We start from the raw sequence: 27,660 nt of genomic DNA, 5'->3' as shown, positions 1-27,660 counted from the left end.
TGAGTTGATCGCCACCCTGTCCCTATTAGTGATGCGGTCGGCGTTTGCACGGACTGACTCCAACTTACCAAGGACAAAAGCGCCTGGACGTTGACAAGGCAAGGCGAGAGCAGTAGCTCAACGTGTTTGATGGCTCGCTTCGCGTTCATGAGGAAACCTGCGGTGATGTCGGAGTCGATGGACAAATGCCTGCGTCTATGCTTAGTTTGCAAGGGTTTTCCCCATCGAGAGCGTAGCGAATTCGCAGTCAGCGTCATGAGAATCAGGTTGTTACAGCAAATCATGGTTGCCGCGTCACGTTCGGGGGATGTAGATTGTTCCAAGCTGGCTGCCATTTCCTCAATCTGTTGTTTTGTCCAAATGGGAAAGTGAGGATTGACCGTAGCAAAATACGGCTCAATCATGGCGTTCAATATTGCTGACGGAGGTGCCGTGGGCAACGACTCATCGGTAGGAAGATCTTCTCGCTGGTTCATGGGAAGACTAACATCGCACAGGGCCAAATCACTGCATTCCTTCAATGCCGGCGTCTCAGGATCAAGACCATCCGCGAGCGTGTCCTTGAAGGTGAGCATTAGAGACTCCAATGACGTGGGACCGAATAACTTTTCACCCAATCCTTGACTGGGTATTGTAAGAAATGTCCCCTGAGGTTTGGTGAATCCATGATTGACTACCACGTCTGGCGATTGCAAGCCAGAAGGCCTTGTACGGCTCGATTGTCTCGCATCACTGCCAAACGAAGCAGGTAATGCCACACTGCAAAGCCCCTTTGGTGTTTTCTGATTGTCCAGCATAGAAGACTTGAAACAAGTATTAGCAAAAGAGACCTGAGAGGCGTCCCCATCCAGTGCTGGGATTACCTCTAACGTCTGAATGCGACAACTGAGTCCCAAGATTGTTTGTCTCCTACAAATTGTGAGATGAGAGCTGGAGGAAAGAGACGAGCAGGCGCCACTTACAGAAGAGCGGTTTGGTTGCACTTTTTGCCCTGGCCAGACCACTCGCAAACCTGGCCGAGTCGGGAGCAATTTGCGCAAGAAGGTTTTTCTCTCCCGCACCGTATCTTCTTGGCACGGCATAGGTCACAGACTGCTCACATATGACATGGTTAGGCTTTTCACATTTCTTTGAGTATTCAACACGCAAGAGAAAACGCCTACCAGCATAGTCACCCCCTTTTGTCTCCATCGTCTAGCCGGAAATAAAGACTAAGCGTGTGAGAAAATAGCTCGCAACTTGCTGTTTGACGTTTCTTTCGACTCCGGAGTACGACGGTGGCTAGTCCTGCGCATCGCGTACCCTTTCGTTGTACCCATTGCTCAGACATGTCAAGCAATCTTGAGGTGGTTACATGACAGTCTAGATATATTAACAAAGTCTGTAGTGGCACACACTGTCACGCACGATGTCGAATAGGGAAGTTTTGGAGGCTGTGTCACATGCCGCAACGGTATTCTAAGACAGCTGCGGAACATGCAAGATTTGACATGAGGCCTATCCTGTTTCTATCATCGTACCTAAATTACGGAATATTATTGGATGGATTACCCATTTCCTACATATGACGTGTGCTACCTAGACCATCGGCATTGTGCGTGACACCCGCGCCTGTCGTTCGACAGTTCTGCCGTCCAACCTGAGTCCAAACCCTGTCCCAACGGCGCTGGAGGGAACCAATCATCTCAAGCGTGCTGTCAATGGCTATCTATCCGGTGAAGTACAACGCCCGCCACAGGTCCCGTTGTGCGCCCCTTTGAACGAAGTGGTGTTCCAATCATTCGACTTTGGACCCCAGCTCGTTTAGAAGAGTAGTGCTAGGTCGCGTTCTTTAGGCTAGTGTGTTCTGAGACTATAGTGAACATAGTAAGCAACTAAATATTGAGGCGCTGCTACTATGTTGCGCTGGATGGTGCTTCTGGCATGGCTTAGATCAAATATCCCAGTATTCATACCAATATAATCCTCACCCGGTCCACCTCTTCGGAACCTCCGGTCGCTACATGCATACACCTTTAAAATCGGGTGGCAGAGAGACCTTCAAGGGGAAGTTCGGAAAGAGGTTGGGCATTCAGCTGGTCCAATTGGTGGTGGCTTTGGATGTCACGGTTACCTTGCAGCTAGCGAACAACTTGTAGGGCGAAAACTACAGCTGTGTGTATTCAGTAGTAGGCAGCCATTTCGACGGTCACCCTGTATGTTTCGGCCAGACCTGGGTGGTGCTTGGATATTCTTCGTCTGACTGCACCAGACATGCAGAAACCGCTCCACACCACCATTGCTTCAGCCAGCCCGGTGTGCTGACACTCGCTGAAATAAGACATACCAGATACTCTGCTCGCCGTTTATCAGTGCAGCGGGGCTTGCTGATCGGTGCGTTGACGGGCGCTCTTGACGTGACCTTGGTCGTAGCGTGATGACGCCGCATTCTTTGTGAAACAGAGGTGCTAAGCGCTGTCCACCAACGACCAATTACATATATGTACGTGTATAGGGCTTCGTTTGCCATCTTCCGTGAGTTTCACGGGTATGAAATATAGGCGTTTGAGCCCACACAAATAGCAACGCTGTGAGAAGGGCTCGATTAGAGGGCTTGGAACGTAAGGGTTCAATTCAATAATAATCTCGTAGGATGTCAAAGGTCCTGAGTTGCTAAGAGGAAGCAAGGGAGAGGTGACAACTATATATACATGAAAGGAACGCCCGGGCCTAGGGCTCTTGCCCGGGCAGGTGTTCAAGTCGTGTAACCAATAAGTCCCGTATCAGTGAAGTCCCTTTGTTGGGCTTCACAATCTGTTGGGCCCTTTCCGTGTAACAAACGCTGTCTGCCTGCTGAAGTTCCCAACCTCGCGTGTGACAAGGGCTTGGTTATAAGGCCTTGGAACGAATTCGTATTTAGCTAATATTCGCTTTGATATCAAGGATCTATGATTTCATATTTCTTAAAGGGCAAATAACCCTTCTTTATATCAAGCTGCGGTGAGGCGAGCCCAGACCCCTGAGGCCTCAGCCAGGTCTCGAGCCCTTGTGTAACTATCGTCGGGTTCGAGGGTCGGCCCGGGCCTTTATTATAACGTGACCTCCGTGTAACATTGGATTATCCTGGTTGACTTATCTTGACTTTCCTCTCACGTCTTGGAGAGAGGAGCTCATTTTGAATGTGAGCTACCGATGATTACTATGCCTCAATTGCGCCTTGCTGAAAACAAGAACCGCGACACAAATCAACCACGAGAGGAAAGAGCTTGGCTCTCCCAGTGGTTTCAGCTCCCCCGTTTATGCCCGTACTTTTATTTGATAAGGAGAGCGCAAGGGGACGACGTCACATTGCCGTGCAACTAATTATTTCCGCCTTGGCATGACATTTCAGCACCTGCCGAGACAGCCATGTCTCACAAGTCGGTCAAGTTCCAAACCAGCATCAACAGTCGCAGGACGACATAGCATGGACGCCCGAACTGGGAAAATAACCGATTGTGGCAGGGCCCACACCTCTCTCATGGTGCCAAATGCCTGAAAGAACAAAAAGCTCACTCAGAATAAAGGAAATAAAAAGGATATCTTGTATCTCGTGCGAAAAAGCCCCTTTGGCTCATGAATAGGACAATTAACAAGAATAGTAAAAGTAGCCTAGGAAGCTATACCTTATCAATTTGCCCTTTATATACCTCTAAGCTATAGTTAGTAGGAGAGGAATACTTATTTAGTATACTATACTAATAAGTATTATAGGGAATTAAATATTAAGCACTACTTTATACTCCTTATTATACCTCCTAATTAGTGAGTATTTGAAGCTTTTATTACCTATTAATATAACCTAGCTCTAAAAATGCTAAAAAATACCAAGTACCTAATTATTAGTAAAAAGAGTATATTAGGATTATAATAGCTTTCTTAAATTAATTATTATTTATATAAGGTATTCTTAACTAGGAATAAGAGGTTTTTTAGTAGTCTTAATATTCTTCTGGTTAGTAACTTCTTTTTATTACTACTTATACTATAAAAGCTGTCAGATTATAATAAAAAGGTATAAGGAGTAGAAATCAAAAGTAAGAATATATTTAAACGCTCTAATAAATCAGTCTTCTTAAAGGTTATCTAACAGCAACAAGGCGACCATCAGAAGGCGTTTCGCGTAGTACAAGTATATCCTGGCTTGATCCTTGTATCTAACACTACATACATCCTTTGTACTTTGGCGAGCAGAGGACCATCCGTTAGAGTAACCCCATATTCTTCAACAGACTTACGTCTGATCAGATTATGACGGCCTCACAGCAGGGACGCCCCCCGGTCTCAAATACCCCTAAGCCTTGACCCAGTTCTCAGGAGGTAGCTTAATAGTCATAGTCTGACCGTCATAGAGCCAGTCGGTGATTTCCTGCTTAACAGAGAGTAATGTAGACGTGGTAGAGCAGACTCCGTACACCGTCACCACTAAAAGAAATGTGTCAGTTGCTTCTCGTTTAGACAAGGCTATGGTTTCTTTCTTACTTTCAGGCAACGCCGCGTCATGGCCACCCTTGCTCTCAATCCCAACAGAGGCAACATTAGTGACGGGAACGTGCTTCGTCTTGTAGGCCTTGTCGATCTCGATGTCGGTGGTGAAAACTTCCCTGCGAGAAGGATGGCGAGCGATCAAAAAGCTCCCCTCGCCCACCTTGGCGTACAGGTCATTGTTCGTTCCAGCCCAGTTTGCATCAGCGACGTGCAGATTGACGCTCATGCGTTGAAAGTGGCTGCATAGGGGCTTGGCAACCCAGTCTTGGGGCTTGACATCGTCGGCCCAGACCTCCCAGTCCCTGTTGTACTGGAACCGTCCTGGCTCAGTAGGATGGGCCTGCAATTCCTTGTTAAGGTTGGAGAATTTCTCCATTGCAATGTTGATTCCCGAGCCGGCGCACCGTGCCCTGAGCTTGAGTCCTAGAGTTGAATTAGCTTTCAGTTTGAAAACACCAAGACAGCGTGGGGGTGATTATTTTTTACCAAGGAGATCCCACGCGTCTCCTCCAAACGTCCTGTCCGTCAGCTCATCCAGAAGGCGGATTCGTTTAATTTGGCTCAGAGCGACGGTATCCATGCCAAACATGTCCCTCAGATTAAAGTCCTGCGAGACCTTGTAATCAGCCGAGGGACCTTCTGTGATGACGTGCACCTTTTGTCCGGCGTCATCAATAGCCAGCTTGATCTTGTCGTACGTCCCGGATCCAGCATTGTTGGCCAGCTGAAAGTCAAGAGACACCTTGTCCAAACGAGTGCAGTATCTGTAATGGCTCCTTGACGTCCATTGCCAGCGCTTGAGTGCCGGGTGTGGTTTCGGCGTCTCGCAGACAAGGGAAGTGACCTTGTCATTGAACTCGGGACGCGCCGTGGAGAGGTCGACAACTTGGCCATCAGCTTCAAAGTACCTGCCCTTGCAGTCGGGCTCTCTGAAATGTTTTTGAATCATGTCAGTCTCCGTGTAGCCAAGCCAGTAGCAACGAGGGCTTACAGATAAAAGCGGCAGATGCTAGTAGCCTCATGTGCCTTTACGCCAGATAGTGTGTTCTGGTAGCCTTGCGGTATGGCAACTTAAATCCAGCGTGTTAGTTGATGGAAATTAGGACGGTATAAATCAAGGCGAAACCTACCGCACTTGTCGTCAAAGGCTTCGACCGTAGTACAAGGAGGGTTGAGTGGACCATTTCCGCAAAGATCAACAGTAGTTTTCTTGCCTGTGGCAGTTAGGCAACATGTTCTTGTGTCTAGAAATTCTTTTCTATTCGGTCGTGTTTCACTTACCTGCTGGCCTTGTTTGCTTTTTCCTGGACGTTAGCCGACTAACAATATCTCGGAGCTGTTCACATTGTTCTGATATGCCGAGGGCGGAATGTTAGCAATCAATGGCAATGAATTAGACTTTGTAGGAAATAAAGGGCAAATACCCTTCTTGTCATCTCGAGATTTCAGCACGTATCTCTTCGAGTTGGGCCCCTTGGGTTGGAGAAGTGTGACTCCTAATGTGAGAGCGAGTGCCGGGCATTGGAGGTTATCGAATCGGCCCTCTGCCAAGTCCTCCCTTTCAGCCTCTGGAATACTCGCAACGTCAGCCTCCGGTAAAGCTACCGGTTCAGTGCTCAGTGGTGGCGTTGGGGGAGCATAGGGGAACGCCTGGCCCTCCGTCCACCCGATAGCCAAGGCATGATTGTTCATAAAGGTAGTCGCCGCATTTATTAGTCGCGCTTCATCTGGGGGCTGAGCTGCCAACAAAGCGACTTGGGGATCGGATCCAGTTAGCCTAGCAGGCCCTCCGAGTCCGCGGTCGTCATATGCCCGGTTAGGCTCAAACTGATCGGCAAACTCGGCCACGTATCTGCCTGTAAGCCTGGCCGCGGAGTCATCGTTCAAAAAGTCGTAGTCGTCTGGAAATTCACGGTCCTCCTCAAGTCGGAGCCAGCCCTCGACTGCAGTCCATGGAATGCCACCCAAGGCGCTAGCCTCCTCCTGTCTTGGGTATGGATGGCCACGAGTAAGAGCCGCATTTACGTCGATCATGTTGGGGGTGACGTGGATTCGGTAAACGTAGTTTCCCGGCCCGGCAAAATTTCTTGCCGCCTGTCCAAACTCTGCTGATGTCGACACGTAAGCTGACGAACCCGTTCTTCCATTAACATGATTGTCGAGGCTGAACGTAGTAGGGTTGGTGTATATCGCCGCATCCGGGTCAGGGACAAATCCCCCTGCCTCCCGGATTTCGTCTGGATCTCTGCCATCTCCACGGAAAACGTAGTACTCGGGGTTGTCCTTTGGATTGTGCGCCTGGCATACGTCTAGGACGGCGAAGAATGCCGCCACGCATCCGAGGGGGGACCAAGGCAGCCACGGCATCTTTGGCGAGACTACCTTTCTGGGCAGTGAGAGTGTTGGATAGATAATGAACGTAAAGACTGCTCAAGTAAGACGGGAGTCTTCTGGATAGACACCAAGTAAGGCAAATTGATACAGTATGCAAGTCTGATGCATTGCGGCGATAGATGTTGGCAATGGTGGTTTATATAATTCTACTGAAGTATCTCTGTAGGGAAACTAGGCTGCCAATGCAGCACTTTCTTGGCTCTATCTTGCCATTTCATGATACAATGCCAAAAGCCCACCTCGGACACCTCGGAAGCTGTACATGAAAGTAAAATTGGTCTGAACAATGCGCATAACGCATGGATAGGGAATCCTGGCTATCGTCCATGGGTATAAGTTTTGTAGCTATGTACAGTACGCGTCGCTATTATTGCTCTTCGATTCCTGGGTCGATGTGCCAAGGACTTGAAATCTACATGACAGACTGGCCAAGAGTTATGGCATAATATTATTGTCTAGGTCACTAGCTTAGTTACAAAAGAACTAGAGCTACGCATTACAATGCGTTCATGCTGTGTCTATCAAGGTTCCCTGGCCTAGGTACGGCCAAAATACAGTGTTACTAGACGTCTTGCATCTGGCCTATTTTTTCTTTCTTTTTACTTGACTTGATAAAAAGCCAGAGTCTATTAATCCTCTATATTAGAAGACGTCTTTTACAGCTGGATTGGTTTTGTTAATGCGATTAAAGCATCTTCCAAAAGAGGACAGCGTTGCGAACCAAGCGAAGCCACATGGCGATGGGTGGATAGAGTCAATTAATTTAATATCGCAAATAACACGGACGTACCAGACACTTCGGCGTGTAGTGGGGCAGTTCAAGCATGTCTGAGAAGGCTGACATGTGATTGCTGGATGTTATAACCTCATAGGTATCAGAAGTTTTGAAACGCTGGCCAGTCACCCTGGTTTTATTAGGTGGCCAGGATAAATGGCATCGGCCCTTCTCACAGGAGAGAGGCAGGACAATCACAACGTGAAATGTATCATGAGTCGATATTTGTGTGATGTAACTCAGCAGGCTCCCTTTGCATGAACTCATGTGTTTCGCGAATAATGAGAATTCGGTATAGACAGGGATATTCAGGATAGCTGGTATAAAATACAGCTAACTACTGATCTGATATAATGAGACTACGGGACGTGGGTTGGATATTACCCAAGGCGCAGGATACTAAGCCCTGGTTACTACGTAATGCTATCAATTGATTGTAATTCGTTCGCGATATCCGGTCTGTTTGGCCCGTGTCGGCTCCCACATGCTGCAGGGACTAGACCGTGGCGGCCCAGGCAGTGGCCAATCGGTAGTTCTGGCATACATCAGGAAAAGCGCACGCAATCTGAGAACTATTCACGGAACCACGGAATAGTGAGCTGATGATAGCGCCCTTGCGCACGTGAGCGGTCAATTTAATTTTCGGCTTGTTCGGGTCCGAATTAAGGCACGTGGCTAAAGATTAATCGGATATTATCCAAATATAATACTCCGAGAACAATATTAATAAAATATCTGTTCGGTTATACTCAAGTCCCTACGTTACAATCTCACTTTTTAGCTTCCGTCCGACGGCAAACCGAGTAACCGACTACCTCCGAGCAATAGTCTGGTTAGGTAGGCCAGTACAGGAGGCATGCCTGCTCTGTATCATGACTCGTCCTAGGATACCTGTGCTTGACGTGTCCTGTCTGGTAGCAGATACATAGAATATGCTTAAATAAATGCATAATACTCTCTGTGAAGCTATGGAAAGGGCATGTTACTACTAGGTATTAAATCAGCCCACCTATGCAAAGCTTAATGTCGTCTGATAGCCGATCCCTCGGCTGACATTGACCCGAGTTGCATTAATACCAGTCTGGTTGACCCCTCCACAGTCCGACCCCTGAGTGATTCGCTATGCTGTCTGTTTTTGGACGTCTATCCCAGGAGCACGCTAGCAGGGGTACCAGACATGTTATCAGAGCACTATTGCGAGCTAGCAGAAATCCCTTTGCTGCCTTACACGAGAAGCTTTCTCTTTACAAATCAACCATCTATAACAGTCAGGCTAAAGTCATTCGTATTGCCATTTTCCCAAGTCGGTGTCAGCGCCAGAAGACTTGTTATCTTCTTGCTGGTTTAAGTCCAAAGTCGTATCATCAATCCGCGGGGTTGATGTAGTGGACGGTACTGGTACATTCGGCAGCCTAGAACTCGGAGATGCCGTTTCTGGGACATGAGGCTCTTGTCTCCCTGAAACACGAAAACTTCAAATGTTGCACTCGGATAGGCGACAGCGCAGGGTTCGGACTTCGCCTGTGCCGATCATCATCAGCTCCCTGCCGGTGCTGAAGGTCTCTGGATGCCGGGCGTTTCCTGTTGATTGTTGTGTCTGTGCCAGACTTGAAGGTTTCATCAGGTGAATCGGTTACCTCATACTTCCATAGCCATTCCAAGCACTTCCACGGGCTCCATCGTTTCTCTGTTTTTTTTTCGCAGAAGACCCTTGCGCCAAAGACCACCACATTGCGGTTTGTCTTTCAACAACTCTGATTGTTATCATCATGAGGTTCTAACAGCACATAATGACCTTCGCAACTGACGTGGTACTTATTGACCCGCTCAATGATTTCTTCGTCCCCACGGAAAGCTGTATCCTCGACTGCAAGCAAGCTTGAAGGCTTCCGGCTGTTTGAAGCACATACACGAACTTGTCAGCGCCGCGAGGCAAGCTCATATTCCCATTTTTTACGGTCTGCATCAGGTCACTAGAGACGGTACATATTTCGGGGGGAAACGTAGGAATGCGACTCAGACGCGGATTCGACTACTAATACGTGTCTTGAAACGACTGCCCGCCATGCTCGCGAACTGTCAGTGTTAACATTAATGATTCCTATTTCTTTCAACGGCCATGTTCACTGACGCATTGCGCATTTGTCTAGTGGCTTTCACATTACCCGACTGTAAGTTAACAGTAGGCGGAGCTAATGGGAAGGGATCAATCGAGACTATTTGTGCTCAGAGGAAACCATCCGGGCTGATGGGTCAAGAACGTCCTCCTTTCCTTGGGAGAACAGATACATGTCTCAGCCACCGACGCAAGCGCACGAATAGTACAATAAACACACGGAAAGCTGGACTGGTTAAACGAGTGTGGAAACTGAAGCAGGCAACATGTAAGAAGCCGCCAGAGCGGGATCAGCCACGCTTGTTGAATTCTTCAACCGCAGCAGACGCCAATTCCACCGACAATGGTGCGTCATGCTTGGGCAGAATCAACTCGACAACCTGCCAAAGTCAGCCAAAAACCCGAAACATGCGAGTCAACGTCTCTAAAAGATTACCTGGGTACAATCATTCAAGTTGAATTGCGAATCAGATAGGAGCGCCAAGAGTTCATCTCCAGTTTGGAACCGATAGTATCTAGATTCAAAGGAGGGTCCGAAAAGTGCGCAGAGGTTTTTACACTCCCATACCGGGACTTTATTATATGACGCGTCCATGCCGTGGATGAGACGCTCGACGGTATAACCATCATTGTTGAGAATGAAGCTATGGGCTTGCAGTTAGCCAGTTTTGCTGATTTTGCAAGACGAGGCCGGCCTACATGGTGGCATTAAGGGCATGGCGTAGGAGATCAGACAATGTCTGCACAGTCAGCTGTAACGATCCTTCGCCAATGCTCGAGCAGCAACCGGACGCATTCAACATGGCCGTCTTGTGCCGCGTAATGCAGCGCCGTCATGCCAAACTCATTCACGGCCGTGCCGCCAGCACCGGCTAGTAAGTGCAGCCGCACGCATTCCGTGCTACCTTGCTCGGCTGCGAAAACGACGGGCGTCGCTTGATTGTCGCAACGGATATTCACATCGGCCCCAGCCGACAGGAGCAGCCGTGTTATCTCGGCGTTGGCTGCGGCCACGTGCAGAGGGGTGCAGCCCTCGCAGTATCTCATGTTCACGTCGGCGTGAGGCAGAAGGATTCGGACAAGTTGCTCTCTTTGGTGGTAGCAGGCCAAGTAGAAGGGCGTGATCTGGTCGACAGACTTGTCGTTGATACCGGCACCGTCGCTATACTCTAAGAGCACCCGACATGCTTCAGTAAGACCCCGTCGCGCCACATGAAAGAAGACAGTCTCGTTGTTCGAATTCCTTACCCGTACATCTGCACCCATCGCCAGCAGCAACCTGAGCATCTGCTCGGCGTTGCGACCGGCCGCAGCAGCCTCCCATAGCGGAAAGTCGTCGAGTGGATTCGTTTCGTCTGCGTGCCGGAGCAGCATATCGAGAGTCACCACGTCGCCACTCTCGACGGCCTTGTAGAGCAGCCTACTCTCCTGAATTACCCGCGTGCTTGCATAACGGAGGAGGAACTCGGCCACAGGAGAGTGCTGGTTCGCGACTGCGAGCGTCAATGCCGTGCCCTCGCTGCCTATAGTCAGAATGTCACTCATCTGCCCTGCCAGGGCTTCGACCACGTCAACATGCCCATTCGCCGAAGCAGCGTGGATTGCGCAGTCGCCGCGTGTGCTTTGCAAGTCTGTACTGGCCCCTTCATTCAACAGGATGCGAACCACGTCCCTCGGCTGCAGCCCAGTGAAGCGCTCTCTTCCCAGCCGCGTCTGGCATGTTGACATCGATGAGTCCTGTGCTCGGAAGAGGCTGTATAATGTCACAATGCCCATATCGGCTCGCCCAGTGCAGGGTAGTGCTCCAATCTGCGTGAACGAGGTCACTGTCTGTCGGCTGCCGATTTTCAAGCAGCCGTCTCATGATTTCCAAGTGCCCAGAGTAGGTCGTTTCGTTCAAAGCTGCCCGGTAGGCAGGGTGGTTTGCATACTTCTTGTACCCGAGTAGCAACTCTACCATGCTCAAGTCGCCAAGCTGAGCCGCCAGGTGCAATGGATGCGATGCTGTCCGTCCGGGCTGTTTCTGCTTGCCACATGCTGTAGATTCTTCACTGTCAGAATCTGGTGAGACAGTTTCTTGCTGATCCCTCAAGAGTTCCTTGACCGTTGAAACGGAGCCAGACCTTATGGCTAAGCTCACAGGGATTTCACATTCAGCGTCCAACGCCTCGATATTTCCACCCTTGCCGACTAATATCCCACAGGTCGAAGAATGCCCATGTTTTGCGGCTAGATGGAGCGATGTAGTTGTTCCGTCTGCTTCCATGTCATCTAGATGTACGGTTTGCTCTTCAGTCAGCAGGCAAACCAGGTCGTCGAAGCCGCCTTCCGCTGCGTATTTGATACGGCTGTACCCGAGCTTGTTGCATGTATTAGCTGGGGTCCCGTGAGTGACAAGATTCCTCGCCATGTCAGTCCGCCCGTATAGATCCATCCGGTCCTTCAAGGCCTCTTGGAAAACCAAGGACCTCTGATACCTCAAAGTCGATCATTGAATTGATCTTGTTTGGTCAAAACTGAGAGTTATCGTCAGGGGCCCTAGGGCTTGCGGGGGTCTGATTTGCGGGATTTACCATCATCATCATCTTCGTCATCGATAAAGCCATCAATTGAAGCCCTAATAGGCCTCCATTTATCATTGTTTTCCACTGGATAAAATTGCTATTGTGAACTCCACAGATATATGAACCAATCGTTCCAAGCCCAGTTACCCTCCTGTATTATCCATACGTTTTTTCCCGGCCTCGATTCTCTTATCCCGTACTAAAAATCTACCGAGATACAAGACCAAAACACATCATGGAGACATCTCAGCTTGACTGGTAAGATGTATCAAACGTCACGTCGACTTGCATATCTCCGGTCTGGTGGCGTTTGCTTTGCCCCACCGCGGGCCAAAGGCCCGAGTACCCGAGTAGCCGAGTACCCGCACGAGCTATCCGGCCGCCGCCAGGACCAGGGTTGACTCCATTCAATTGCGGGGCTCACGAGTCACGTCTCGTCAGTTGACATCAAGGTGCACGGAGATGGATGGTTAGCAAAACATACTGCTGCGTATGTGTCAATACAATGCAGCGTCATTCAAATACGTCTATTTCCAACATGGCCAGATAAATCGCAATTGTAGGCCCAGGGGCAGATTGAAGTATCTTGAACACAAGACAGATACCAAGACAAAAGCTTCAAACATGCTATAACGTGTAAAAAAGAACCAGACCATTCTGCCAAACGTGGAGGCCTCTCTCAATTACGAGATTTTAATTTGATAGATCTTCTGTTTTCCCTCTCAACACAACAGAACACACTGCCACTGGCCATGACGAAGCGCAAAGGTTCTCGTCCTACAGCCGTACTCGGCCTCCCGGTTGTCTGTCAGTTAGCCACACTGTGTTTCAATGCATCGAGCCTTGGCCATATGCGGCCCTGCAAGTGCCGTTGCAGGTGCGAGTCTGCCGTGTGACGGCTGTTCCTTGCTCCTGGCCAACCGGATGGAGATGCTTGAGTATCCTGCCTCCGGTGTAACTAGAGTGTCAGGACCACGCATAGAAGTTGATGTGACTTATAGTTATAGCAGGACGGCATTTTACCCGGCAGTTGAATGTATCTGCGGTCCTTAGTTTACTCCCGGGTTCAGCTGGTAGGCGAATACGAGAAGTCGCGTGAACAGACCGGGATTGCGTATCATCAGAGGTATGAAGCCACCTCCGATTTCTCCGAGTCGTCTGGCATGATTTCGGCCCAGTAGACATCATTCTCGCGTGGCATTGTGCGGTGACATCACAAATGACTTTACCAATCATGGCGGTCGTTGGCGGCGAGCCTAAAACGTCCCGCCGGCCTACTCACGGTTTCCCATCTGGACATGCCGAGTACTGTATCATGAGTTCTGCAAGTTTGGGAATTCTTAGCAAGCGGGACTGCAAGCTCTTTAGCCTGAGGGGAAGACTTGAACAAGCGAAGCAATGCTCAAAAAGAAAAATGGATTGGGCGCCGAGCAGAAACCTATCACCCATTGACAACGTCTACGCAGAATCAATGGTTCCCATCACACTTTTTCTCTTCCCCTCTTTCATGGATAGCTTACGAAGGCTTAGGTCTTGTACCGATGCCAGGAAAAGAGACTGAAAGGTGGTATGGGGAGCGGCATCATTTAGTGGTACTAACCAACATTTGTTCAAGGTGATCAAGCCGCACTAACCTACAGGACTGTGGCATGATGCCAGAATAACCCAGAGCGCATCGCGATTCCATAAGCACACTAGCCCAGGTACAGATATCTGTATGTTACCAACAGCCCGTCTTCGGTATGTCGGGGTCACGGTTGATTGAGCATCTCCTGATCACGACTCATAAGATGAGCAGTACCAAGCTTGATGCGGGAACATCGGCGTGGTCGAGTCAAGTTTTACGCAGTGACTGAAATATCGGAGAGCTGTGCGACCTCCGACTCCAGTGCAATGGCGAGACCAAGGAAAAAGTCCACAAACTTGACTCAGGACACGCGTAAACAGTCTGCAACGCCAAAGGCAATGTCAGGGTAAGGCTGCGCTGGCGGCTGACATGCAGTGGGATGCAGGTGACAAGTCCAGATGTCGTGTTGTCATGTTTGATACAGCATTCTAGAGCCCATAGTGAATATTGGTCGCTGCTGCAGGCAATGTCATGTTTCTGCCTACTGCATAACTGTCATTATTCGCTTCACGAGTCAGGAGGCTACTACTATCCACGTCTCAGCTACGCCATCGTGATGGACCTTGTCTATCTGCTTTCCTCTATGATAGGTGCCCGCAGTGTTTAAGACCACTAGCGTAGCATTGAATTACGGCTGCAAAACTCGGCCAACTTTGTGTTGCAAGGAAACAAATTGGATAAGAGAGATGTACTCTATCGTATGTCGCACCGCATCATCATACAATAACAAAAGCACGGATCGAACCGTGACCTCAACGATACTTGGGCAAAGGCCTCGGGCCTCAGGAAGTTGGTCAGCAAGAGACTGACCGATTCTTATTATAAAAAGGTCTCTTTAGCCCACCAAGGGCAAACGAAAACCAAGGACCTTTTACACACCAAAGACTATTGTTACACTGAGTTGAAAATCATTCCAAGCCTAAATCTCATTGACCTTTGCCATCCCACGCAGAGCTTGTACGCCTGGCTAGTTAAAGATTTGGCCTAAACGAAATCTTCTTCATACTACAAACCACTTTCATCATGCCTGTAATTTCATCCTCCCCATCCGTTGTTGCTCTAGGCAACAGGATGTACTGCTTCTACCAAGGTGCCGGCAGGAACTCTGGCGGACTTTGGTATGCAGTTTGGACTGGGCAGTACTGGGAAAATGAACAGCAGGTCCCTGGAACAACTCTAACAGCCGGACCATCAGCCGTTGTTTTCAACAACAAAATCTATTGCTTTCACCAAAGCGGCAGTGGTAATGGCGAGCTTTGGTATAATGTTTTCAATGGGGGACTTTGGGAAGGCGACAAGCAAGCCCCTGGGATAACCCTATCAGCCGGGCCATCAGCGGTCGTTTTCAACAACAAAATCTATTGCTTTCACCAAAGCAGTGGTGATACTGGCAATCTTTTGTATAACGTTTTAGATGGGGACCACTGGGAGGACGAACAAGTAGTCCCCGACACAACCCTATCCGCTGGGCCGTCAGCCGTCGTTTTTGGCAACTATTTATATTGCTTCCATCAAGCGATCGGCCACAGTAGTGAGCTTTGGTATAACATCTTGAGTGCAGAGGGCTGGCAAGGCGATCAGAGAGTCACTAAAACATTCCTATCCGCTGGGCCATCAGCCGTCAACGTCCTCAACAATACACTCTATTGTTTTCACCAAGGTTACAATGAAAATGGCGAACTTTGGTATAATTTCTGGACTCAGAACGGCTGGCAAGACGATCAAAAAATGACTGCTTCGTCTATGTCGGACGGGCCATCTGCCATTTTCTTTCAAAACGTCATGTACTGCTTTTATCGAGGCCAGGGGAATTCTGGCCAACTTTTCTATAATACTATGGTTAACGGACAATGGACAGGCCAACAAGAAGTTTAGTGATGGCTCGAAGTACCATGGGGCGTAGGGTTCATGATTCAAGGCATTGCGGTTCAGGGATGCTATAACATGAAGAAAGAATGAAGGGTCAACGCAAAACTGAAGATAGTTTCCTATGTAGACATTTCGAAAAATTTGCTAAATAGCACAATATACTGTCGTTACCGCTCGTATGGAGACTAGCTATCGGGGCTAGCGGTGAAGGCTGCCAAATCTAGCTGCTGTTATAACGTCATTGAAGCGCTCCCCTGATGAAGGTATGGGAAGTCCAAGTGCTACACGGAAAATGCCCAACAAGATCGTGAAGCCGAATAAAGGGGCTTCGCCGATACAGGACTTATTAGTTACATAGCTAGAACACGTGCCTGGGTAAGGACCCTAGGCCTGAGCGTTCCTTTTATGTATATAAGGCGGTTACTCTTCTGTTCCTTTCTTGTAGTAACTCAAGACCTTAGAGACCCTTCGAGATTATTATTAAATTGAGCCCCTTTTGCTCTAACCCTTCACACTGAACCCTTGTCACACCAAGTTGCGCTGCTTTGTGTGTCTCTTCTACTGTGCAATCAATTCATGTTTTACAGCTTGAATAGTGCCCTGGACTTAGAGGGCTTATTCGTGGCAATGATAAAGAACAAGTCGGCCGCAGTTGTACGCTAATAGGACGACATGCAAATCATGAGTCAAAAGCTTAGGCTGTACTTTGCTAAGCCAACATGGCACCGTTTGTTGACGCATCTGCCTGCTTGGAGGTGTTGAAAGCCTCGTCGTATTTCGTCCTTGAAATTCCAGTACACATGGAAGGGGTTAACATCTTGTAAAGTCTCCATGACGTCCCAAACTTCCGAAAGAGTGGCTTTGGAGCCCGAGGCTCTGTCCCAGGCGTGGGGAAGAATATGGAGAGAATATTGGACCCAATAGTAAGGCCAGAGCTATTACTTTCTAGCTACATGTGCATGTGTGAAAGAGAGCTCGCAGGCTGAAGGAGCAAGCCACACGATATCCATGGCAAAATCAGCCATTTCCATAACCTTTATCGACCTCTTTGCAGAACGAAGTACTCTCCCGACTCGTGCTAAGTCGGTTAGAATCTCAGAGCAATAGAAATACACCCTCCTTCCCTGACTCGAAGCATTGTATCGCTTCAGTTATGCCTTGTCGTAATATGGACGGTCTTTAGCAAAACAGAAACGCTTTCGCTGCTGTCGCTCCTCAACAAGTATATGAGCTAACCTCCTTGGGCAAGTGGCAGCAGAGCTGCTCTGGTTCATTCAGATAATATGCTATGGATATTTGACTGCTGTTATTAGACATGATTAGTTGTTGATACTACCGAGTGTAGCGAGGTTTCAAAAGCATTTGATGCGATACATATAAAATTGTCTCAGAAACCTACCACCTTATAGTTAGACAATACCTAAAATTATCTCACTTTTCCTCGTAACAGTCATATGATTCCTTTGCAGCCCATTTTAAATTGAATCGTATGCCTCGCAGTTCTTGTCATAATAGGCCCAGTTACTTGCACCCGTTCGCCGTGACAAACTGAAACGCTGAAAGTATAGAGATAGCATCCATACGGCCTTCCGCAGCCACTGCGAACGACCGGCAGTTGATTGAAGCCTCTCTACATGCAGCATCGCACTGGTCTTGGGTAAAGGTGCCGGGGAAGAATGCAATCTGTTTATTCGTGCCGGTGCATAGACTGCCTCCTCGCCTCAGGTCACAGGTAGGACGGCTCTGGAACTCAGTAAGAGAGCATATTTCGCCTGTTGCGCAGTCTTGGTTCGCGCGGCAACCCGAGGCGCACATATTATCGAGCAAACAGATCTTGTGCGGCAGGCCCCGGTGGGCTGCTTGCATCGTCGATCACGATCTCATCCAGCTTGACATCTGTTGTGATGGCATTAGTAATCGAAGTCGCAGTCATTCGAAATTCTACAAGCCCCATGTTCGATATTTGCGTGTGACAAGAGATGCTGTTCGTCGAGACGTGCTGCGGAGGCCGCCACGAGCAGCCAAAGGACACATGTCCCGATAGCTAACATTGCGGTAGTGTGTCGCATTCTTGCTGAGGAGTAAAGATGGGCGCTGGATGTTGTTCTGGCTGCAACATAAGTGTTTTCACAATCGCTCTGGCGGACTTATATAAGTGTTGGCCGGGCTGCATCCCCCGATCCGACAAGATGCGGCAGTAGGTTTCCCATGGGAATAAAGCTTCCTTTGGACAATTTCCAGCCACATGCTTTGCCCGTCGGCAATTGTCAACTCACCACATGTTTCGGCGTCCAAGAATATTCTGAGCACCTAATCGGAGCGAATGCCGTGTCACAGGTCACGAAAAGTCAAGACATGACACAAAGCTAAAAGAGTTTTACATAGCTCAGCGGCTCTGGGTTTTCTCTACAAATGTCAGCAACAAGCAGTGGTCGTGTATCCTGTACGTGATAATGCCAGCGTGTAGAGCATAGCAAACTTAAACGATAGCTAACCACGTTATAAGGCGGTATGTTCTTGGTCTCGGCAGACTCAGCCGTGGCCTTGTTGGAAAGCACACCCTTGGGCGCTCAGCGCTGTTTGGCTTGAAAAGAACCAGATCCCAGCGTCCACGGCATCTTTTAGCAAGCCACATCAAACTCCTCCTCACGAACAAGCTTTGGGGCCGTTCAACGGAGTCTTTCCCGTAAATCCTCGAGGTCCGTTCCATCTTGCCCTCCAGAGGGGCTCCTGGCATAAAGCGACCCATGAACTATCTCGCTACGCTCACGTATTTAAAAGCTCATATTTCAATCTTGGTTCCCGAGGTCTACTCGTATAGACTAAGATGATTGGGCAGATAAATTTATTTGCCTACATATGTGTCTATAAAACGCTTAAGTAAGCTCGAAGCTTATCCCAAGTTCGTGAAAACGTAGTTGATACGTGGTAAGTTTGATGAAAGTAAAAGTCAAGTAGCACTTGAGTATCCAAGTCGGGGCACTCGGTGTAATAGCGCTGCTCTAACGTGCGGTGCTGGGTGCGCGATTCTCCCGGATCCTGTCGCGGACACACCTCTCGACTTCATCTGGGGTAATAGGGTCCTCATGTTCACCCTCGGACCACGTATGAAGGCAATCCAACTTGTAACTTTGACAAGTAGACTCGTCCTGGTCTGATCTACACGCCGTGGCCGCAGCCTCATCAATTGATTTAAGGAATTGTTCCCTGGCTGCAGGCTACATTTTCCCATAGTGTGAGTAAGATAAGCCATGTAAAGGGAAAGGTGTTAGTATTCATCTATGAACTTACAGTGTTTTTCGACTTGGGGTTCGGCAGACAATTGAAATTGACCTTGTAGCTAGTGTCAGCACGCATCCAATGCTGCCTTCAATGTTATGAGGGGGGTACCAACGATTCGGCCGCCGATTCTTTTGCGAATCTTTCTCTCCGTAGTCGACCACGCGCAAGTGCACTGTAAAGCGTCGCGCGGTATTAGTACAACCAAGTCTTATATTTATTTGCCGGGAAATACAGCCAGGATGCTTACACCGCCCAGTGCGCCACAGATCTCTGAAGCGTCGTCTTTCGCCTGGAAGAAATTACGGGTTAGTCCATGAAGAATTTGACTTTGAAAGACGGCTTACTTGTTGGCCCTTTGACAACTGATTAACCTGGCAGAGAAGGTCATCTTGCTTCTATTAGAAGAAGTGTGTTAGTATAATTTAGTATATTCTTGTGTCTTTTATAACTTCTCTTACCTCGCCTTGGTAAAAGCGACAGCTAATGCGGTTGCCCTTGACGTTAGGATCCTCTACCATGTCATTTACGCGCTACATCTCTAGAGTTTAGTATACTGTCAAGACCTCAAGGGCGCACTAGTAGGAACCCCTTACGCAAATAGTGTTTCTAAGGTCCGTACAAGGTCCTGTAACCATGTATAACATGTCTGGGCGCTGCGGAACAGCCGCAGCAAGTGCGGAAAGAGCAATAGTCGCAGCCAAGAGCTTCATGGTAATATGCTAGTAAAAATTGTCCTTGGGAGATTTGTAGGGTAATTCGAGAGAGATGAAACTGTGAGTGGAATATGGATCGAGTTGGCGGATTTCTTGCGACTTATAACTAAAAACCCGGACAGAATATAGTGCATTGGATAGTCGGTTAAAATAGACAGCAATTTAAGCATGACGGTCAATGCTTTCTAAGAAAAGCATATTACTGACCCGCCCCCCACAAATGTCAGCGCTGCCGGTGGGAGCATCTGACTCGAGAGCAGTAACAACCGGTAGAGCAATCAAACACAAAGCAAGGGTCGATACTATACATGACTAGCAATATGGACAGCGTGGCACAAGCCAGTTTTTCACAAGCCTAAACGCCCCCCTGCGGCCGAATAAGGCACACACCAGAACATTGACATTGCCAGCTGACTTGGAACTTTGCACAATTGGGACGAGAGGCCAACCGTCCCGTAGGTTCGCGGTGCCCGAGAGTCAGCTTGTTGCGAACCCGCGGGCTATTACCAGATGTCCTGGGCTGTATTCCTGACACCACAATGGATAGCAGGTACCACGGCTAAATTGGTATAAATGCAGCTTCTTGATGGGACTACAACCGAGAGTATTGTCATGACCCCTGCCTGAGTGGGGGGCGCTTGGCTTTCATGTAATTTACGCGCATTATGCTCGATATTGACCGAACGTTTCACGAATGATAAGATGCTAGTCAGGTAGCGGTCCCACTCTATTTGCAGTACCTAATCTTGCACGGAAAGCTAGGCACCTTTGTATTAGATGATACGAATTTCTGTTATATTAATTAATAGCTTTAATTCTAGCTATAAAAAACAATAAATAATACACCTTTTTACAAAGAGTAATTTATCTAATTAAGTATAAATTACTATATACATTAATTATTCATTTACCTGGCTAATATTATATGCTCAGACGGTCTCTTATAGCCTATAAGTGGGCGGGGCCCCACAAGCCAAATCGGAGTCAAAGAGATGATAGTAGCCCTTGTCACACCGAACACCTAATATAAAAGTACGAAGATTTTAAGCGTAAGGCGGGTCAGGTTTCGACCAGCCTACGTATATTAGGTTTTGTTTAATGTCGCAGGGGTATGCTTTCTTGCTTTGGTCATGACAAGGCCCGGGCCGACCTGCAAATGGCTGCAGTGAGATATGATCACCAATACATACTGCCAGGCGTCATTTACTGCATCATATAAGAGGACAGGGCCCTAGCAAAATCGCGCCTGCGTTTTCTGTGCCGCCCTGTTGTCATCTACGTTCACGACGTCCTAGTCAGTCATCTGCCGGTTTGAGCAGCAGTCTTCTCATGCAAAAGCGGTAAAGTCTCGAGGTGGCCGTTCCGAGTCGGCAGACATGTTGCTTCACTCATCAAATCTCCATTTTCAGCATTTACAGACAGCGGTGAGCGGAACCAAGCTTCATGAGCCGGGCTATCAGGGAGTATATCGTCTGGTAGGAGCATTGTTCCTCAAGGACAGCAGCGCGCCGCTGGAATGAAGGGGTCACTATTAGCCAGAAAATCAATCATAATATGACTCGACTGTTCCACTGCATTGCAGGGCAGTTCTTCTTTGAAATGATACTCTCCCTTTCTTCCACACTTGAGGGCTGCTTCACCCTTTCTGATCCTGTTACACGGAAATGGATGGTTACACAAGGGCTACGGTCACGAGACCTAGGGCAAAGTCCCTCACCGACTTCTTGTATTTAAAGACGTCTTTGGCGACCGAGGCCTTGAGGAAAACCAAGGACCTTTGATACCAAAGACTGTTATTAGCTGAATTGAGCCAAATTGCTCTGAGCCCTCTATTGGGCCCTTGTCACAGACCTTGACGTCGGCAACCTCCATGTCGATGACGACCTCAACACGACGTCTATTATTGATTATAGTTCAGCATCATCAGGGCCTATTACTGAGCTGCTTGCAACTCTTGCATGAGGAGGTCCAGCTAGACCGCCGTCGGAATCCCTCACTGCTGCTTTTCAGTCAGGATTTGGCCGCCGAGCCACGAAGATAGTCCCCAAACTCTTCAGCTCAAACCTCTGGCAGATATCGGATAGTATGTGGCACTTGCTCAACTAACTCGATTGCTTTCAAGGTGACTGCGAGCATTTCAGACAGTTATTCCTGTATCATTTCTCAGATTGCACTGCGCGTCACGCTGCAATATTCATGGCATTATTCGCGCTTTGGCTGCACAAGCTACACTTTGGTAACAATATTGACACTGTTGCAAATCAATCAGAGTCTTTTCTAGGCCCGCTACTGTACTGAAGTTGACCTGGATGGTGCAACCACATGCTGGTTCTCCATGACTCTTCGAGAATAGAGGACAACCGAAGATAATAGGCTCGTCTGGCAGACCCGTTATGTTGTCGCTGCCAAGTTGCCATGAAGCAACGTTGTCGCCCGCGTGACCGGGCAGCGTGTGCTTCGCCCCGAAAATGGCGACGTTGTGTGGTCATAACCTACACCGACCCATTGCCAAGATAGTGGCTATGCGGGCCGAACCATGATTTTCAGACCATCAGCCACCCTATGCAAATCTTTTGAAAAGGACATATAATGCGGCGAGCCTCCCCATATACTTGTTGTTCTCTGGTATCCTGCAACGTCCTAGGAAGCACTATTTTAAATTACGATCTGTCAGGAAAAAGAACGCGTTCTATTACTGAGCAATTGTACCAGCCCTTCTGTTCCGTTGACACTATCCGTGTTAACAAGCACAACTGCCAAATGCCGATCGACGAGCCATGTCAAATTGTATTTCCAACAACGCTCCGTGTTCAAGGGCGCTACATCTGCGCCGGTGATGACGAAGCATGCAAACTATACAAGTTGTCCCACTCACTGAACTATCTCATCAATACGAATCAAAATGTACGAGTTGAACGGCTGGGCGTGTCCGAAAAAGAAGACAACGGCGACGGCTCTCCAGCTACAATTTCGCATTGCCACATCTTTGATTTAGTGTGTCGGTCCCCAGATACCGCGACGCCCGTCAGCTTCTACGCCAAACACAACGAACAAACCGGTTTGTGTTCATTCACCCTCCAGCTTTTTCGCCCCAGCCGATTTTCATCTAAAAAGGGCTTCAACTTTTCCCGGGCTAGCCAGTCAACGCCCGACGGCGAGAAGCACTCCGACCTGCTATTCTCGGCAGTGCCAGGGAAAAAGAGAGATGTAGACTATGAATGGCGCAATGCAGAGCGCTGCCTGTTGGCTACAGAGTCTGACAGAAGCCTCATGCTCCATGGGAAAACGACCACCGAGGATCGCGACGCACTCGTGTCAGCTTGGATGCTGCGTGCATGGTGGGAACAGACAGAGGGCAATTCTCCCAAGCATCTCGACGACATTGGTAAGTTTGACTCACTAGGCTGTAGCTGTTGCGTCTAATAAGATGGTAGCGCAGAGGATACAAGGCACCAAAGGACCAGCATACAAGGAAGCCAAGGGGACGAGGTAATTCACTCTCCAAGGCCGAAAAGTCGTTGAGAGGTACTGATATTATTCCAACATTAGATTTTCTATTGGGGCGTCGGTGTCTCCCGGGCTCATGTGATGTATGCCCGTGCAAGCCGCGAATCAAAGTGTGGCAACACGAGATGATGAACAAGGCTGAGTGCGGTTGGGATAAGATGATTGCTCACGGGGAGGGGAGGAAATTCCGGAGGAAACTCTCACTGAGTATAAGTATTAACTCTTTTTACACACTCTATGCTTACAGAGGTATTGGCTACAGAACTCCATCCCGAGGTACAGAATCCTAGGTATATTGATGACGCTATCTATTAAATGGCCTTTACAGCGGAATTGCTTCAGGGTAGTTATTGCTAAAGAAGATGATGAAAACTATCAAGCCCAAAGATGTATTTTTCCCATGGCCATTTTCCCCTATAAAACCTAAAAATAGGGTGATAAAAGTCTTAAAACTGTCAAAGGTGACTGATACCTATGCCTACACGTGTTGGAACCTTGACCGTCAGGAGATGCCTCCGGCACCCCAGACAGTCAATGACAAAAATTCCAAATTTGGTCGCGCCTGAAAATATAATGGCATGCGTCAACCCCTGTCCAAACATGGACAGGATATGATGCGCGTACTCTCGGAACAACGGAAATATTCGCCTTTATTATGTCGGGTTCGTGATCTCGTGATCTCGCATCCGATCCCAGGGGCCGTGCCATGCGCTGATTTCCGCAGCTCGACTAAGAACGGCTAGTCCCGTGCTCCCATGTTCAACACGTGGCAGCAAATGCGGGTGTTCAAATGTGCCTAGGGCCAAAGGCTTAAAGTATTATGACTCAATTCATTTAATAACAGCCTTTAGTATTCAAGGTCCTTGGTCTTCCTCAAGACCGAATTGACCAAAGAGCTCTTTACAAATTCAAGAACCAGAAGCCGGTGAGGGTCTCCTACCCTAGGTCCCGTGATCGTAGCCCTCGCATGACATCAGGGTTGTCAAAATCCGCCTCCCATAACTAATGCATCGGCAACTAGTCCTCATGGGGCCGTCTTTGATCCATCCCAGTTCATACGCACCAATCAAGGCGAAGGGAATGGCAGAGTTTCTTCATGCTTGGAGAAAACCACGTGTCTTGGCCTGTAGACAAGTTAATGCGCCCAGCGTGATTCGCTGTTGACCCTGAGTCACCTGCATGCAAGAAATCACGGGCCTCTTGCGGATGGAATATGCATCTCCGCGCAAGTATACTTATTTGCGTATGGAACCTTTTTCGATACGACCTTGGGGAAGGGTAGTGACAACGGCCGATATTTCCCGACGGCTCCCGTAGACATGCCGTCACGGCTGACTAGCACACTTACATTTGATCGTGTGAAGTGTTGAAGCTGAATCGTGTACGGAGGGTCGCCTCGTCTTCTCTTCGTCTGAATAGTGGATTCCAGTCAAAGGAAAGTTAAAAACTTTTGTCAGGAAATACCTTGACAGTGAAGTGGGCATTGTCATGCTCGAATCGTTGGTCAATACTATCGACATCAAGGAATAAAGTAAAGCCAAACGAACTGGGCAAGGAGTGGGTCAATAGTGGACAATCCAGCCCGATCGATTTGCCGTCTGGCCGCGGAATTGCAAACACGATGATACAGGGCTGCACGAAGGGCAAGGTGTTCAACCAGACTACAAGGTACAGGCTTGAGCGACGGCAACTGCCCCGTCTGATCCCGGAATCTTGCTGAGTCTTTGGAAAACAAGTATCCCGGCTCGATGCAACGATTCTTATTAATGCCTAGTCTGATATTGGCTTGGAAACTGGTCGAGAGTGTCATACGATCATGAGGCATGCCAAACCAATCAACGGGCCGCAACTCTGTTACACAACATTGGCCAGAGTGAGGCATTTCAATGCGCATACTTGCCACCATGGCGACTTATTACAAATATGTGCCGCCATTATTGATGGTCACACTCGCTATAAATACCGTCGTCGTGGCCGACGTTTCGCAACATGTTATTTTCCCCGCAAATACTCCATTACGACCAAGTCCCGAAAGTCATTCCAAGAAAAATTACAGTGCGCGTACACATTATATCGAATCAGGCCATATACATGTCCTGCCTACGAAGTTCTATTCGACCTCACCCAGCTGTGTTAGCCGTCCGGGTCCCAGCGCGTTGTGCACAAGCAAGGGGCTTCGCATACACTTGTGGCCAAATGGCTAGCCCACCCAAATTCCCTTTCCTGAGGGCGTCAGGCATGGAGCCTCCCGCCGAATATGCTCGTCTGCGGGCCACTGATCCGGTGTCGAGGGTTGAGCTCTTTGACGGGAGCCTTGCTTGGTTAGTAACCAAGTACAAGGATGTGACCTTTGTGGCAACGGATAACAGGCTGTCCAAGGTAAAGACGCACCGACACGTGAACAAAAGCTTTTACTTTGTATGTACGGCTAACATGTGGCTCAAGATTAGGACGCGTCCGGGTTTCCCAGAGCTAAGTGCCGGTGGCAAAGAGGCGGCAAAGGCCAAACCGACGTTTGTCGACATGGACCCCCCAGAGCACACGAAACACAGGCAGGTAACTCGTCCAGTGCACAGGTTCCATTGTCTAACAAGCCCCTATAGGAGCATGGTGAACCATTTCTTCACCCCCGAGTATATCAAGTCGTTGCAGCCATATATCCAGAAGACAGTGGATGATCTCCTCGATGCGTTGAAAACCAAAGGGTGTGCCTCTGGGCCCGTTGACTTGGTCAAGGAATTCGCACTTCCAGTGCCCTCATTTGTAAAGCGGCTCCCACGGTAGCGCCGACTTGCGTTTTACTAATCATGGTTCTAGATCATCTACAGCATTCTCGGAGTCCCGTTCGAAGACCTTCAGTTTCTCACAGAGCAAAATGCTATCCGCACCAATGGCAGTGCATCCGCGAGAGAGGCATCAGCCGCTAGCAAGTATGAGCCACTGAACACGCGAGCAAAGGGGAGAGTGGTTGCGACAAAGAGCTAATGTTGCTGGTAGGGGACTTCTCGAGTATCTCGAAAAGCTGGTCGATCTGCGGGCTGCGGCCCCAAAGGACGACCTCATCAGCAAGCTGGTAGTGGAGCAAATGATTCCTGGAAACATCTCCAAGGCCGATGTTGTTCAGAATGCGTTCCTGCTTCTCGTTGCAGGGAATGCGACCATGGTGAATATGATAGCGCTCGTATGTACATGCCGTCGAAGACTTGGCCATCATTTCTGTGACTAACACCCGGCAGGGTGTCGTGACGCTTTTCCAGCACCCTACTCAACTTGCTGAGCTGACGGCTGATCCATCACTTGCACCTGCATTTGTGGAAGAGCTGTGTCGCTACCACACTGCCTCTGCCATGGCCATTAAGCGGACAGCCATGACGGACATTGAAATCGGGGGAAAGGTAGTAACTCAAAACGCCGGTATATACAAGGGAACGTTTACATGCTGACATGAGTACCCTTTAACAGCTTGTCAAGGCGGGCGAGGGCGTTATCGCGTCGAACCAGTCGGCTAATCGAGATGAAGAGATATTTACACGACCAGACGAGTTCGACATGCACCGCAAGTGGCCGAGCCAAGATGCGCTCGGCTTCGGCTTCGGCGAGCATCGATGCATTGCAGAGGGTCTGGCCAAGGCGGAGCTGACGACTGTCTTTTGTAAGATTTCTCCTCCAACAATTAATCATGAAGAGTCTACAGCGTGGAGAGGTGCTGACCATGTTATTACCATTAGCGACTCTGTTCCAGCAGCTTCCCAAGCTCAAGATTTCTGTGCCAATCCCTGAGATTAAGTATACACCTCTGCATAAAGACGTTGGCATACAAGAATTACCTGTAACATTTTAATTCGATTGACATGGACTACGCTTAAGCTTATATGAAGGACTGTAGGAATTATACAGCACAAGTGGATTTGTATTTATAGGAAAACCTAGTATTGAATTGTATAAATACAATGGAAATGTAATTTTTAAGGATAGGAGATGATTAAATATTAGTCTCTCGGCTATTACAAGACTTATCCTCACAAGACAAACGTCCAAGTTGGTACCCTGCTCTTGGCTGATAATTGCTTGGAGTAAATCACATTTGCGGATTATTTTAATAAGGCCGTGCAGACAAATATAATTGTTCGCGGGCGGCTTCCATATCGCCTACCAGCTGCGGCGCCTGGAATAGGACTCCGAGGTAATACGCAAATAGAGGTTTGTGATATTATGCGTAAACTCAGGAAAGTAGATATGCTGCTTAATCTCGGTCATCTCTTTTTTTCTATTCTTGTCGGCGCTTATACGAGAAGGAATGCTTTTCG

The 27,660-nt window shown here is 48.6% G+C and overlaps 7 protein-coding genes across 7 annotated transcripts in view; 3 read left to right on the top strand and 4 right to left on the bottom strand.

Moving 5' to 3' along the window:
• The window catches only part of MAA_08694 (uncharacterized protein), a gene marked incomplete at both ends in the record, with an annotated part of 2,137 nt that extends 1,562 nt beyond the window's left edge, over nucleotides 1-575 (bottom strand). Inside the window, one exon of the mRNA XM_007826692.2 lies at nucleotides 69-575. Coding sequence (XP_007824883.2) covers nucleotides 69-575 — 507 coding nt within the window. The remainder of the gene's footprint in view (nucleotides 1-68) is intronic.
• Nucleotides 576-4,312: 3,737 nt separating this feature from the next.
• On the bottom strand, nucleotides 4,313-6,873 carry MAA_08693 (Heat-labile enterotoxin, A chain; the record flags this gene model as incomplete). The annotated part of the gene is made up of 7 exons (XM_007826691.2): nucleotides 4,313-4,443; nucleotides 4,501-4,929; nucleotides 4,993-5,435; nucleotides 5,498-5,576; nucleotides 5,637-5,720; nucleotides 5,788-5,856; nucleotides 5,931-6,873. The coding sequence occupies 7 exons, from the start codon at nucleotides 6,871-6,873 to the stop codon at nucleotides 4,313-4,315; spliced, it is 2,178 nt and encodes a 725-aa protein (XP_007824882.2).
• A 3,647-nt stretch (nucleotides 6,874-10,520) lies between these two features.
• MAA_08692 (Ankyrin repeat protein) lies at nucleotides 10,521-12,201 on the bottom strand (the record flags this gene model as incomplete). The annotated part of the gene is made up of 2 exons (XM_007826690.1): nucleotides 10,521-11,628; nucleotides 11,723-12,201. The coding sequence occupies 2 exons, from the start codon at nucleotides 12,199-12,201 to the stop codon at nucleotides 10,521-10,523; spliced, it is 1,587 nt and encodes a 528-aa protein (XP_007824881.1).
• Nucleotides 12,202-15,005: 2,804 nt separating this feature from the next.
• Nucleotides 15,006-15,857, top strand: MAA_08691 (5'-nucleotidase; the record flags this gene model as incomplete). The annotated part of the gene is made up of 1 exon (XM_007826689.1): nucleotides 15,006-15,857. One exon carries the CDS (start codon nucleotides 15,006-15,008, stop codon nucleotides 15,855-15,857), a length of 852 nt encoding a protein of 283 aa, XP_007824880.1.
• A 2,996-nt stretch (nucleotides 15,858-18,853) lies between these two features.
• Nucleotides 18,854-19,651, bottom strand: MAA_11044 (Zn(2)-C6 fungal-type DNA-binding domain protein; the record flags this gene model as incomplete). The annotated part of the gene is made up of 5 exons (XM_011413010.1): nucleotides 18,854-19,069; nucleotides 19,143-19,184; nucleotides 19,381-19,422; nucleotides 19,478-19,528; nucleotides 19,592-19,651. The coding sequence occupies 5 exons, from the start codon at nucleotides 19,649-19,651 to the stop codon at nucleotides 18,854-18,856; spliced, it is 411 nt and encodes a 136-aa protein (XP_011411312.1).
• A 2,955-nt stretch (nucleotides 19,652-22,606) lies between these two features.
• MAA_08690 (uncharacterized protein) lies at nucleotides 22,607-23,435 on the top strand (the record flags this gene model as incomplete). The annotated part of the gene is made up of 3 exons (XM_007826688.2): nucleotides 22,607-23,231; nucleotides 23,281-23,335; nucleotides 23,396-23,435. 3 exons carry the CDS (start codon nucleotides 22,607-22,609, stop codon nucleotides 23,433-23,435), a joined length of 720 nt encoding a protein of 239 aa, XP_007824879.2.
• A 2,156-nt stretch (nucleotides 23,436-25,591) lies between these two features.
• On the top strand, nucleotides 25,592-27,133 carry MAA_08689 (Cytochrome P450 CYP55A20; the record flags this gene model as incomplete). Its single annotated transcript, XM_007826687.1, has 6 exons — nucleotides 25,592-25,732; nucleotides 25,799-26,116; nucleotides 26,171-26,283; nucleotides 26,351-26,534; nucleotides 26,590-26,751; nucleotides 26,816-27,133. 6 exons carry the CDS (start codon nucleotides 25,592-25,594, stop codon nucleotides 27,131-27,133), a joined length of 1,236 nt encoding a protein of 411 aa, XP_007824878.1.
• Nucleotides 27,134-27,660: the final 527 nt, after the last annotated feature.

This window comes from Metarhizium robertsii (genome assembly GCF_000187425.2).
Source record: "Metarhizium robertsii ARSEF 23 chromosome Unknown MAA_Scf_4, whole genome shotgun sequence".
NCBI lineage: Eukaryota > Fungi > Ascomycota > Sordariomycetes > Hypocreales > Clavicipitaceae > Metarhizium > Metarhizium robertsii.
The sequence above is the reverse complement of the archived record's forward strand: the minus strand, read 5'-3'. Positions and strand labels throughout refer to the sequence as shown.